The 14358-nt window shown below is 35.3% G+C and overlaps 1 protein-coding gene across 1 annotated transcript in view; it reads right to left on the bottom strand.

Moving 5' to 3' along the window:
- The window catches only part of DPYD (dihydropyrimidine dehydrogenase), a 795794-nt gene that overhangs the window by 139077 nt on the left and 642359 nt on the right, over positions 1–14358 (bottom strand). The window contains exon 19 of the mRNA XM_032422959.1: positions 12260–12402. Coding sequence (XP_032278850.1) covers positions 12260–12402 — 143 coding nt within the window. The remainder of the gene's footprint in view (positions 1–12259; positions 12403–14358) is intronic.

The following is a 14358-nucleotide window of genomic DNA, read 5'->3' as shown; positions in this document are numbered from 1 at the left end:
AATAAATTAATCTTCACATTTTCTAATCTTTGAAGACGGTTAGAAATCACACCAAAATCTGCTCCATTAGAAATGGACTAGAAAGAAAATCAGGAGTATCTCAAGAGGAAGGAACCAAAAAAAAAAAAAAAAAAAGGGGGGGGGGGAAACTGGAGTAAAATTAGAATGCACCACACCATAACTAAAATGATGATGACTGGATCTTTTCAGAAGAAAGTAACTCCAGGGAGCCTAGTTTGCTGTGAATATATTGTGGGGGTTATTGACCAAACATGAGGCTTTACTGTAAGACTTACATGAGGCTTGTACACACATGTATGTAGGTGTCAGGAGAATAAAAGTTTCTAAGGTTTGGCTTGTTATGATTGCAAAAAAAAAACAAAAAAACAAAAAAAAACAAACTGCTGCTCCCAAACATAAAAATGTATTCAAAAATCAAAGGAACCAGTCTTATGGAACTATTCCATGGCCTGGAAAAATACCTAAATCTGTTTTGTTCCCATTAAAATAAGGATAGTAAGTATAAGGCAGACAGAAGTCATTTAAAAAGAAGAGTGGCCATAACCCAGGAACATCATTATTATAATAAGCTAATAATTCAGTGTCATTTCAAAAATGTAACTCAGAGAAGTGATAAAAAATTGGAACAGCACCTACAATGCAAAATAGTAGGGTACAAAATTGAAAGTCATGATTAAAAACTCTTAGGGAGGTAGGCATTTATGAGGAATCAACTGTGAAATGTCTTTTTGTGGCCTGTACTTTCATTTTTTTCTTGCAAGAGAAAATTTAGAATGGCAAAACAATCTATTCTAATCTGAATCCTTGGGGAAAAAATTCATATATATGAAGCACATGATAGAACTGAGTGATTCTGAAAAGGGATTTGTATTAGTCTGAGTTTTAGGTTAATATTTAATGGTCTTTTTTGTGTAGAAAGTTGATGCTGATGTTCTACCATTAACCAAACAGGAACCTAGAAATAGATATGTTTCCTCTAGAAGCGATCAGTTTGTGTTGATAAAGTCACATTTTGGGGGGCCATTGTCCTTGGGAATAATCAAAAAATTATCTGCAAGGCAACTAACCAAGGATGAAGGAGGCTGCCAGTATCCTTAGAAGAAGAGGGAACTGAAATCTTGGAGGATAAAAACCATTAATTAAGAAGTGAACAAAATACCATGGAAGTACAAAGTAGAAAGGGCCCGCTGGGCATTTACTTGCTACTGGATCTGAGGAGATAGAGAGAAAAGGGGTGTGGTGTCAGCCTGTGGAAACCTAAAGACTGCCACTCTTCATTAGTTTTCCATTAAACATAAAATAACATCTAAATATCATGGCCTACAGTGCCCTACAAGATCCACCCCTGGATACGCACCTGTATCTCCTATCATCCTTACATCTGCTGTGCCCCTTGCCAGTCCTGAAACAGGGCAAGACTGCTCTCACCCTTGCACCCTACGGACTTTGTATTTATGCTCTTGCCCTTCCTTTTGCCAGGAGGACACTGTTCTTTTAGACTTCTGCATAGCTGACTTTTTTTTATTCATTTGAGTCTGGACTCAATTATCTTATCACTCCTTTGAGGGAGGTTATAGCATGTAAGGTTGCTGAGAGCATTCTCCATTGTCTGAGAACATCCTTGTTTTCTTCATGGCTAAAACCATGCCCGGCATACTATGGGCACCCACGATGTGATGAATGAAGATGTCATCTGAAGAGAGTTCAGTGGGGACATCACTTCCCTGTTTCTAGATATCATATTTCAGATGCAACTAAGATCCATCAGCTTTTGGGGGGAAGCTATATCACTGTGCTGTTTGTGTTGACCTTACTGTTAAGTAAACCCCTCTATAATTTTTCCACAAAATCTTCTCTTTCCCATGTCACCTCCATTTTCAATGTATAATTACATTTCTACATCCTAGGATGGGATCTTATATTTGTCATTAATCAACTTTATCATCTCATATTGTACCAGTCATATATGTATTATTTGCTTGTCCTGAATCTACTTCATAAGTTACTCTGCCTCCATATTTCATGTTACTTAAGAATTTGGATTTCTAAATTTCCCCCAAACAGAACTCAGAAGCTCCTGGGTTTCCAGTCTTTAGAAATCTCAGAAAGTCCTTTGTTCAGCATGTGGAAACTTACCAGACTTCAAAGTAACTTTGGAAACTGAAGAAGTCAGAGATAAATTATTTAGCAAAGAGGAAATGTGGGACCTGAAACTATAAAAATCCTTAAACAGAGCACTGGCAGTAATTTCTCTGACATCAGCTATAGCAACATTTTTTCTAGATATGTCTCCTGAGGCAAGGGAAATGCAAGCAAAAATAAGCTATTGGGATTACATCTAAATAAAAGTTTCTGCACAGTGAAGAAAACAATAAAACTAAAAGACAACCTACTGAATCGGAAAAGATATTTGCAAACGACATATCCAATAAAGGGTTAGTATTCAAAATATATAAAGAACTGATACAACTCAAAATCCAAAAAAACAAATAACCCAATCAAAAATGTGCAGAAGACATGAACATATATTTCTCCAAAGAAGACACAGAGATGGCCAACAGACCATGAAAAGATGCTCAACATCACTCATCATCAGGGAAACGCAAATCAAAACTACAATGAGAGTATGGAATTGTTGAGTCACTATACTGTACACCTGAAACTAATATAACACTTTATGTTAACTATCCGGAATTAAAAACTTAAACTACAACGAGATGTTACCTCACAGCTCTCAGAATGGTTAAAATAAAAAATATAAGAAACAAATGTTGGCAAGGATGTGGAGAAAAAAGAACCCTCTTGCACTGTTGGTGGGAATGCAAAGTGGTGCAGCCACTGTGGAAAACAGTATGGAGGTTCCTCAAAAAATTAAAAATGGAACTACTCTATGATCCAGTAATCACACTACTGGGTATTTGCCCCAAAATACAAAAACACTAATTCAAAGGGATACATGCACCCCTATGTTTATTGCCACATTATTTACAATAACCAAACTATAGAAGCAGCCCAAGCATCCATAAATAGATGAATGGATTAAGAAGTGGTATATATATACAATGGAATATTATTCAGCCATAAAAAGAAATGAAATCGCCATTTGCAACAACATGGATAGAACTAGAGAGTATAATGTTAAGCAAAATGTCAGTCAGAGAAAGACAAATGCCATATGATTTCACTCATATGTGGAATTTAAGAAACAAAACAAATGAGCAAAGGAAAAAAAGAGAGAGAGAGAAAGACAAACCAAGAAACAGACTCTTAACTACAGAGAACAAACTTATGGTTATCAGAGGGGGAGTACGTGGGGGAATGAGTGAAATAGGTGATGGGGATTAAAGAGTACACTTACCATGATGAAAACAATTATTTAACAAAGAACAAGGAGTTCATCTGTAAAATGATAAGATTGGTGTAAACTCTACACAGGTGTAGGACAATAATTGAGAATGAATCATTCTCAAGGACAGAGCGAGCATTCGCATGTTTATGATGAATTTCTCTTCCATTTTGCTAGCATATTTCTTAAGCACAGTTACATGGATGGTAGGTGATGCAGAGACAAATCATGGAGCAGAAATCAGGAAACATGGTTTCTAATCTTACTGGGTTAGCCAATTGATGAAATAAACTCAAGGAAATTGCCAACTTGCTAATCTGTAAAATGGGGTTAAAAATGCTTACTGATATGCCTATAGCTTTGTAAGAGTCAAACGAATTAATAACTGGAAAGGACTTTTTGAAAAACAGAAGGTAATATTCATCAGATCATTAATATTTTTTACCATAAAATTGCTATAGCATAGATCTTTCTAAATCTTTATACAGTCTGAATTCTGAACCCTAACTTAGTACTAGAGTCTATAAAATATTAAAGTAGATTTTTAAACAAATATACAATTATACATATCCAAATGAGTGTGGCTTTTTCAAAATAATCACCTTGGTAGATGTTGGCATTGCTCAGAAGAATTTTGTAACAATTCTTTTTTGAGCGGTTTATTAAAGTCAGTTCATGAACTGCCAGAAAAAGAGACACATGACTTTGTATATCTCAGTTCAACAGCCAACTTCGTTCACTCAACTTGGCTTTCTTTAGCTTTGTTTACAGGAAATCAAATCCACTCTCAAAATATGAAGAGTAGTTACTGATGGTATTCAAAATACATTACTTCCCGAAGTGACTATTTCTAACAGTCATTTGGATGGACAAGTTATGGGATGGTTATTAAAAAATCAGTTACGTCCAATCACAACTCATTTCAAATGATACTGATAAATTCGACAAGTTGAGAGAAAAGCAACAAAGAAAACATAATGTTTGGAAAATAATATGTAACATAAGAATATCTAAACAACTGGTATTTAAAAAAACTGAATAAAAGGATAAATAGTAGTTTAAAACTTTGGTCAGTAATATGAAGATTTTTTTGACCAAGAAATGTAACTAGTAGTTTACCATATCTCTGTATATAACGCATAAAGGAGCAGACAACATAAAGGATCTAGTCAAAGTCAAGAAAAAAAAACTTCAGTGAAAGAAGTTTATACAAGATCAGAAATTTCATATGGCTATATCTGTAAACATCTTGGCTAACACATGGTTATTTTCTCACAAAAAAAACAGTCACAGTGTGATACGGTTACTTTTTCTTAGTAAAACTGTCTTTCAAAAAGATTAGACTTAATTTCACTTAATTTCCTTTGAATGTAGATGTTAATCTTTCTATCAAGTGGAGAGTGTGCATTCAGTCATTCAAAGGCCTAACAGGTTTCCATTTAATTTCCTCTATTTGCTTATAAACAACATTGTTGCACTGGAATCAGGATGCTTTTCAAAAATTAAAACCTCTTCCATTAAAAGTAACCATCCATTAAAGTAATTTAAAATAATGTAACAATTGACATGGTAATTGGAATTTCATTGAATGGATACTAAGAGCATATGTTTTCTTATATATTACTCTGAGAATATAGAGTTTCTATTTTTTTCAATACCCGCTTGCATATTGTCCTTAAAATTGAAAAGGAAACACTCATTAAAGCTAGGAAACAAGAAACTGCATAGTGGAAAGAAAAATATGTCTATTTTAACTAACTATGTGAAACAGTTCCGATTTCCATTTAAAATAACTTTGAATGGTATCAACTATTCTTCCTTCATATATCATAGCCTGACTTTAAAGTGAATGAAGATGGAAGAAAAAAATATCATTGAATAACTCTTGCCCACCTACCCAATAAAAATTTAGAATATAGTGTGCTAAATTTTTATCACCTCAAGACCCCCATCAATAAAGCTGAAGCACCAAAGTCTTCCTGTATGTTACGACCGCAAGAGAATGTCGGTAATGCATCTGCACTCATGCGGAAACAGTGTCATCATCTGCTTCAATTACTTCTTTTTCCCTACTTTTAATAAAATAATACAGCTCCTGATCACATTAAAAAATTCCACATAAAAAATTTAGCTTGGACTAGTTCCATTAGAGCAGCTTTGATTATTGTTAAGGACTGATTTGGTCATCCACGTTTAGTGAGTGTCCATCACGTGACCATGACTCTTCATAGTAAATGCCCACTATGCTCCCTCTTCCTGTTGTATTTCAGGATTTTCTATTAAGTTCAGTGACAAACCCTAACAAAAGAAATGGGATTAAAAAAACCCACCCGTACAATCTCAATGAAGGCACAGGTCATAATTGTACATGAATGAACTGATGGCTTCCTATAATTTCCGATGTTCTGAATCAAAGTCCTTAACAGATTAAATTGTAATGGCAATATCATTAAATTAAACTATAGAAACCCAGAGTCATTCAGTGAGAAAGAAGGTAGTATAGTACTTATATTCTCTATCTATATACAATAGAGGAATTGAACATTTTGTGATGAAACCTATCACTAAAAGCAACTGACTCAGTCTGGGTTTTGTTTGCAACAGAAATCTCTACCTAGTTTTTTTTTTTATTAATAGAAACTGCAAACTAGTACTTAAATCAGAGGAAAGGGATTTGGGCTCACCGGGGCTAGGTCTGGGACTAAAAAACCAAAACTAACAGTAAAAAAATAACAACAAAGAAACCAGTTTTAATTCATTAAAGTCCTCTCTTCACACTACGTTAAAGGGCAATTGTGCAAGTTATTTATTTACTATCCTCTTCATGGATAAACAATTGGTAGCCAGAAGCAAACTTCTTTTTTTCAGAGTAACCCCCAAAAGATTTTAAGACCTCAAGAGTTCATGAAGAGTTTGAAAACATAATTTAACAAGGAGGTATTTATAAATTTCAGTATTTGAAATTTACTAATAATTTTCATCTGTCCTTTTTAGAGCTCTAACTTGCATACTCTAATTAATGAAAGCCTATCAAGTAAGAAGAAAAATCATATTTCAAACACACTGGAGTTTGCATAAATAAATTAGAAGTCAGTTTAGTTGACTGACAAAGTTGTAACAGCAGTTACCCAAGGACACAAACCTATAATCGGTTTTGAACCTTACTTCTTGGCCACAGTATTGTATCTGGTTCTGTTGTAATAGTCATTTTCACTCCAAAGATGTACTAGGGAAATGATCTGGAACCCAAATTACTTTCTAGCTAATTCCTTAGTTTTTATAGTCAACATTCACTGACGCATTTTGAAGGTAGAGTTATTGGATGTTTCACCACTGAAATGTTAACATCCTTGTCAAAGCAAGTTACAGAATAAGATAATAGAAATAAACAGTGCCAATGTGAAATGCTACATTCCTAGAAATGGTAAAGAAGACTTCAAAAATTACCCACTAAAATGCAACCTGAAACCCTAAAAGGCATTTCTGTTTATAAACTGCAAGGTGATCTACAGTATTTTGTAATTTTTATATTTCAGTTAGCTCTCAATTAAAAATTTAAGCAAGTGATGTTACAACAGAAGTATTTTCCTTCCCTGATTCACCATCTTCAATTATTTATTCAAATGTTACCTTTTCAATGAGGCCTCTTTTTTTCACAGCACTTACCATCATATATACCAAATATACTTACAGTTCATATTTTTTATATGTTATGTTTCTTCCCTCACTAAAATGTAAGCCCCAGAGGTAATGGACTTTTGCCTGTCTATTCCCAGAAGAATTCCAAATTCCTAGAACAGTGCTAGGCATGTAGTAGGTTCTCAATAAATATTTATTGAATGAACAAACATACAAATGATTCTCTGTGATGAATGATGACTAACAAAAAGGCATGTTCTATTGCACTTATCCAACTTACGAAAATATTTTAGATTTCCATTTTGAAATGTCCATACTTTTTCTAAAGTCACATAGAAGGTCATAGCTGTTGAATTCATTTAAAACTGAATTTGAAATTACTGACTAAATCCTTATTCCAGTAGTGAACTCACCTACTTACGCAGTCTATGTATGTGTATTAAGATCAGGATCAAAATATTTATGTCACTATTTCTGTACCCACTACTTCTCTTTCTACACCCCGGTGTATCAGCACCACCACCCTATACTTAAATACATTTCATTTGTCTGATCACATCTTGTAAAAAAATGCATTTTGTCAGTATGTACTTCACTCCTGAGTAGAAATAATTGGAAAGATAGATTTGACAGTACTCAACTCAGAGATATATAAGTGGATGAGCTCTTCAAGGGAAATATTATAGAACCAGAGAAGGGGACCTATATGATAAGAGCCAGCAAACAAATGGCATCAGAGAAATAGAGGGTGATGATGGAGGGTGATCTACCTTGAGGTGTATGAAAAAGATATGAACTAACTGCTGGGGACAATTTGATGTGGATTTTTTTAAAAGATAAATAAAAACAGATGCTGACTAGCACCCAAGGCCCAGCTAACATTAAACACTGTGAATTTGAAGTAAATCCAATTGGCAGAGTTACTTGAATTTCTCTAATAATATTCAGCAGCCCAAAAGTATAGAAAATGAAAGGTCAGATTAACCCAGGACTAGGGAGCAGAACAGGATGAAATTCAGTTACAATGGAGGAGACACAGAAATATTGCACATTCTCTATCCCATTCAAATGTGACGCCAAAATTCTAAATTCAAGGGTTTTCCCCTCTCATAACCATCCTAAGTATATCTTAATACTGATTTTAGTTCAGTTCAGACTTTAGCTAAAATTGGGTTAAAAATGTGTTCTGGCTAAATAAAATTCTGACTCAAGCTAATGGTGTGGAATTTATACATAATCTTTAATCTTCTACCAGTTGAAGCCTATGTGCAGAACTTCACATTTTTAACCAAATCATTTGGGAACCAATATTTTACATAGCTGGAAAGTCTCCCTGCAGTTCCTAGTGGGAGCTGAAGGGCAAGTCCTTTGGCAACCACTTTGTAGACCATGTTAACCCTTTCATCTCCTCTTCACAATCCGGTTAAAAAAAAAAGGCACAACTCCAACACATTCATTTAACAAATTCATTCAACGAATACTTAGTGTGCTTCTGCTATCTACTAAGGAGTCAATACACTGGGTGACCAGTACTTTAAGATGGAGCCTGGCATGAAAAGATAATTGAGCAAAACAAATTCCCTCTTTTGAAATCTGAGCCAAGAGATATGAAGCTAAGGAGGCATTTCATGTGGAAGTTGGAGCTGAAAAACCACCAGGTAGAGGGGACCCAGGTGTCATGCAGCAGGCAGAAGTACAGAGGAGGCAGAAGCAAGGAGTAAACTATGGAGAGAGAAAGAGTGAATGGAACTCTAGATTCCTCTGAGGGAGAAATCACATGGACCATAAAAGAGAGATGGAGGAGATCTCCCCTGAGAACTGCCCACCCTCCCGGTTCTTAGAGTTCTAGTGCCAGGGTCCCCTGATCCAGACAATACAATATGCTACATTTTCTTAAGGTACTCTGAGTGATTCTCTGCTTCTTGATCCAAGATGGGCCTAAGCAGAAACCACAATGTGAACGATTATTTCACCAAACATACACATTTTTGTGAGGACACGTGGTATTCTACATATATTCATATACTATGGTCCACACACCAAGTACATCTCTTCTTGGAAAGCATGTTGACTTATTTCTCCCTGTTCTGACGTTTCTTCTCTTCTTTGCATCCTTTCTCTAAGGAAGAAGGTGTAGCCTGAATATGTAAGCCTCAAGCAGGTGGGGAAGACCTGCCTATTGCTGATATTCTCACCTTAGAGGTTCTGGGAGGGGACGGGCAACATGAACTGTTGGAAGAGCACTGGTATTACAGATTTGAAACCTGCTGTCTGAGTTCTGGCTCTAGCACGCGTCATGTGACTTTGGCTACATTCCTTTAATCCTCCAAGCCTCAGGTGATGTCAATCAAAACAAAGGCAAACCTAAAAGATATTGTGGATTCGGTTCCAGACCACCACAATAAAGCAAATAATGCATTAAAGTAAGTCAAATGAATGTTTTTGGTTTCTCAGTGCATATAAAAGTTGTGTATATACTACACCATAGTCTATTAAGTATGTAATAGCATTATGTCTAAAAAATGTACATACTTTAATTAAAAAATACTTTATTACTAATAAATGCTAACCATAACCTAATCTTTTAGTAAATCATAATTACTGATCATAGATTATCATAACAGATATAATAATAATATTTTTAAAAGTATGAAATATTGTGAGAATTACCAAAATGTGCCACAAAGATACAAAGTGAGTAAATGCTGTTGGAAAAATGGGGCCAGTAGACTTGTCTGATGCAGGGTTGCCACAAATCTTCAGTTCGTTTTTTTTTTAAGATTTTATTTATTTATTTGACAGAGAGAGAGAAAGAGAGAACGCACAAGCAGGGGGAGGGGGAGAGGGAGAAGCAGACTCCCCGCTGAGCAGGGAGCCCGACATGGGTCTCGATCCCAGGACCCCAGGATCATGACCTGAGCTGAAGGCAGATGTTTAATCCACTGAGCCACCCAGGCGCCCCTCACAAACCTTCAATTTGTAAAAAATGCAATATCTATAAAGTGCAATATAGTGAAGCACAATAAAACTATTTCACTCTCAGGTGAGTGTGTAAAGACTATCTGTAGCATCAGCTAAAAGCAGCACTTGGTAATCTTAACAATCTTCACCCCCATGTGTGACCTGCCAAAGATCATATGTTGGGAAATGAGCAAGCATCTTTCCTGGGACCTACTCACAACCCACTCGTATCTTCCAGTCCATACATTTCTCCTTGTTCGTGAACGTAAATTCAGGTGATATTCAAGCCTGGACATACATTATCTTCAGATTTTTCTTGAAGTTGTTGCTCCTTGTTCTTTATTCCTTCCTTCCTGATGTCTCAAGATACTTTCTTTAACATTTCTTTTCTCAGGAACTTCTGTTAGCCATTCTTTTAGTTCTGGTCTCCTGGCAACAAATTCTCCTAGCTTTTCTTCAGTCAAGACTGTGTTGCTTTCTCCTCCCTGAAGGATATAGGATTCTGGGTTGATAGTTCTTTTCCTTCAACAGTTGAAAAATACTGTCCCACTTCCTGGACTTTTACACTTTCTGATGAGAAATCTATTTCCATTAAAATTGTTTGTTCCCTCTAGGTAAAATGGTTTTTTTCTTGCTTCCAAGGTCCTTTTTTATCTTTAGTTTTCAGAAGTTTGACTATGATGTGTTTCAGTATGGATTTCTTTTCTCTTTTTAAGATTTTATTTATTTATTTGACAGAGAGAAAGACAGATAGCGAGAGAGTACAAGCAGGGGGAGTGGCAGGCAGAGGGAGAAGCAGTCTCCCCACTGAGCAGGGAGACCAATGTGGGGCTCGATCCCAGGACCCTGAGATCATGACCTGAGCCGAAGGCAGAAGCTTAATCTACTGAGCCAACCAGGTTCCCCAGTATGGATTTCTTTAGATATATCATATTTTAGGTTCATTCAACTTCTTAAATCTATAGGGTTTTGCCTTTTTGCAAAAAATTAGGAAATTTTTAAACATTATTTCTTTGTCATCCTCTCCTTCTGTGACCTCTCTGAATGTTCGATCTTTCATTATAGTCTCACAGTTCCCTGAGGATCTGCTCATTTTTTTTTCATTCTTTTTTCTCTTTGTTGTTCCGATTGGTTAATTTCTATTGCTCTGTCTTCCACTTCACTGATTCTTTCTTCTGTTTTCTCCATTCTGTTGTTGAGCCCATTAACTGAGTTTTAAATGTTAGTTATTATAATTTTCATTGAAATTTCCGTTTTGTTCTTCTTTATACCTTCTATTAGCATTCTGATACATATTATTTCCACCTTAGACTATATTTTGTTAAAGGATGTTAACTCTGATTGTCAAATTGGAACACAAAATATTTGTTCTCCATAATAATAAAAAAAACCCAAAAAACAACAAGATATTCGTTCTCCAGAGAATATAAGTGAAGCTAAACTCTGTGCTTCCTAATTTCATTCAGTGCTAGGTAGTAAGAATCCATATTAATGGAGTATTACCTGAGAGGTCACAGTCTAGTCGTCATATGAAAAAGTTTATCCCTGGGTCAAGTCAGACCATTTAAATCTGCATATCTAGCCTCAGAGAAATGTTTACACTATAATGTGCCAAGGCACTGTACTGGGCCTTTTCTGAGCAGCATAATAACAAGCAAGTGTATAAGTAATAAGTAAAAAATTATATGTAGGAATTCTATTAAGAGTATAATGTACTACTTCTCAAAGTATCCCTTTATTGTCATAAATAATGTAATGGAAGAATTTTTCTCAGCTCTGTACCACAAGAAGTTGAATAATCAATTTATATTTATATTTTTAAAGTTATGAAACCAATAATTTTCTTGCTTTGGCTGCCAGGAAGTTCAGAGTCAAATTTGGTAATCCCTCCAGTACATTATGGAATAGATTTTGTATATTGGCCTTACCCATGACTTCATTTTATTTTTCAAACAAGATTTTACTTTTACCCAGATTTCTTCATGTATTTGTTTTTTTCCCCAGTTCTACAGAATGCATTTTGGTACCTGATTTCATTTATTTTGGAAACAGGGAGATAAGCAAATATATTTGTACAAGATAGAAAGTTTGTAAGCCCTAACTAAGACAGGAAATAAACCTCAGGTTTGTTCTCGACTCACAGTAGGAACTTAATGAGTGCTGCCATTTTAATCCCACACCCCACATTTTAATCTCTTTCTCAGGAGACCCTGCAAGAATATATCTGTTGTCACATAATTTACACTAGATGTGTTAGACAGAGCTTTCTGAAGGGGCAAACACAAGTACTACCTGGAGGACTGAGGCTCCGCTATGGAGAAACTGAAGACCACTTTCAGCTGAGTCAATTCCACCAGTGGCCAAAATGGGAAATCCAGGCAAAGCACGAGCAATGGAGGTCACAGCTCTCAAAGCAATAGGTCTGATTGCTGTGCCTACAGAAAATGAGAATAATCAATGGTTAGCACATTGACCATTTGAGCATACTGCCATATAATCATTATTATGTAATGGTAGTGTTGTACTAGACAAAAGTCAATTTTCCTTATCTCTACTTTTTTTTAAAGATTTTATTTATTTATTTGACAGAGAGAGAGAGAGAGAGAGAACACAAGCAGGGGGAGGGGCAGAGGGAGAAGCAGACTCCACGCTGAGAAGGGAGCCTTATGTGGGACTTAATCCCAGGACCCCGGGATCATGACCTGAGCTGAAGGCAGAGGCTTAACCAACTGAGCCACCCAGGCGCCCTATCTTTACTTAAGATATGTGTGTGTGTGTGAGTGTGTGTGAGATACATATACATTGCCATGTTTTAAAGTATGTTAATTTGTAAATGGATATGTATTTATTTTGAGAATTTTAATGCTATTATTGCAAGCAAACGTGTTATGCAAGTGGGTATAGCAACTTTAGAACTCCTGCATAAAATACATGCATAATACAATTTGATATAGAGTAATGTGTAAAAGATTATATGGAATATTCAAGCATCTGTTTTAAAAAGAACAAGGAACAGCAGATTTTGAAAAAGAAAAACAATCACATACAGTGCATAAATAGACATACAGCTCTGTTATGTTTCCACTAAGTATAAAGCAGCTGGTGTGAATAGAGATACTGTGAAAACAAGCAAGGTGCTGATGAACTTACAGATTCCATATTGCTTTTTACATGTATTACTCACAATTTGATGAAATATAGTGAACCTAATCTAATTTTTCATACATTAGAAGGTTTCCACCAAGGTAAGGACAATTTACTAGAATTCAGTAATTAAAGAGAATGTGCTTAATTTTTAAACTTCACTCAGCCAGACACTACCAATACATTATTCCCTAATCATAATGAAAACTTCATGGATGGACAGAACACTTGGGGGTCATTTTTTAAATGATTATATTGTATTAAAGCTGCTTTCAACTCTCAAGGGTTAACATATCCTGAAGTAAATTAATGCTTTCATCACATCGGAATATAATTTGGTATTTCTGGTGTGGATTCATTAAGTCATTGTTCTTTAAAGGTATTTTCTGAACTAAAAATAGTTTTATTTGTGCAAGAATTTGACACTGCCTCAAAAACACAAATAAGCAACTGGTAAAATCAGCCTCATGTGGTGAGTATTTTATCATTACCTCCACCACCACCAGCATCTTCACCAGCAGGATCAATACGTATTTATGGGAGGGTTCACTTTGAGGAAGCACAAAGAATTTTCCTTAATATTAGTGGACTTATTTTTATCCTGTTCACATCCATTTCAGATGATATTAAATTCAGGTGTAACCGATGTTTTTGCATTTAACACCAAAAATGTTTGTGGAAATGTCTGTTCCTATTGCTCCCACACCTTAAAATCTTCCTCTAGATATTAATGTTTCTTGGTCAAGAATGCTCAATGCTGAGACTTCAGAATTCCACAATGGACACTGAAATACAAGGCAGTCAGTTAGGGCGAATTAGAAACTGAACATCAAGATCCTATTTCTACTTCAAAGTGTTTATTAGTGACTTCTTCGTCTGTCTGAGAAGGTAGAGAAGGTAAGAGAGTACACAGGAGAATGCATTGCAAGAATATATACTCACAGTGACACCCACATACACATTTATATATACAAATCTTTAGCTGTACTAAAAAGAAATCTGAGTAAGAATAAAAGTTAAAGAAAAACATTTTAAAGGCAATCTGAAATTTAAATAAATCTTTTAGATTGACATATATCTATCTGCATAATATAACAGATATGTTCAATACATACTAAGCTGATGGCTTCTTTACATACATGTTACTTTGAAGTGATAAACACTGGGATTCTTTTTTTTTTTTTTTCTTATGTAGTTGACCCTAGAGAGTAAAGGAAATTTGAGCTAAGCAGATAAATAATTTATTT

Source organism: Phoca vitulina, unplaced genomic scaffold (genome assembly GCF_004348235.1).
Source record: "Phoca vitulina isolate PV1807 unplaced genomic scaffold, GSC_HSeal_1.0 scaffold2, whole genome shotgun sequence".
NCBI lineage: Eukaryota > Metazoa > Chordata > Mammalia > Carnivora > Phocidae > Phoca > Phoca vitulina.
This window is presented reverse-complemented; position numbering and strand designations above follow the sequence as displayed.